General features: G+C 57.0%; 1 protein-coding gene across 1 annotated transcript in view; it reads left to right on the top strand.

The window, feature by feature from the left end:
- Positions 1-370, top strand: part of LOC104490304 (fibrillin-2-like) — a gene marked incomplete at its 5' end in the record, with an annotated part of 2369 nt that overhangs the window by 863 nt on the left and 1136 nt on the right. Inside the window, one exon of the mRNA XM_010132571.1 lies at positions 133-301. Coding sequence (XP_010130873.1) covers positions 133-301 — 169 coding nt within the window. The remainder of the gene's footprint in view (positions 1-132; positions 302-370) is intronic.

A 370-nucleotide genomic window follows, 5' to 3' on the forward strand; every position in this document is an offset into this window, starting at 1 on the left:
GCCGTGTCCTGCTCCCAGGCAGGATCCTCCGCGCGTTTCTGGGCGCCTCATGGAGAAGCTGTGGGGGCAGTGGTATGATTTCCTTCTTGAAGGGTCAATCTGAGATGGGTCTCTCTGTTTTTCTGCCACCAGACACTGTATTTCTGGCTTGGGTTTTGGGAAAGGTTCCTACCTTCCTGCTCCCCAAGAAGAGGATGAAGACAACCTGCTCTCCCCTGAAACCTGCTACGAGTGCAAGATAAACGGCTACCCCAAGAGGGGCCGTCAGCGACGCAGCGTCAACGGCACTGAGAAGCACCAGGTAAGAAATCCGTGGCTTCCTGGCTGGGGTGGAGCGAGGCCAGAGCTGGCTCACTTGGAGATCTCTGCC

Source organism: Buceros rhinoceros, unplaced genomic scaffold (assembly GCF_000710305.1).
Source record: "Buceros rhinoceros silvestris isolate BGI_N320 unplaced genomic scaffold, ASM71030v1 scaffold27143, whole genome shotgun sequence".
In the NCBI taxonomy this organism is placed as follows: Eukaryota; Metazoa; Chordata; class Aves; order Bucerotiformes; family Bucerotidae; genus Buceros; species Buceros rhinoceros.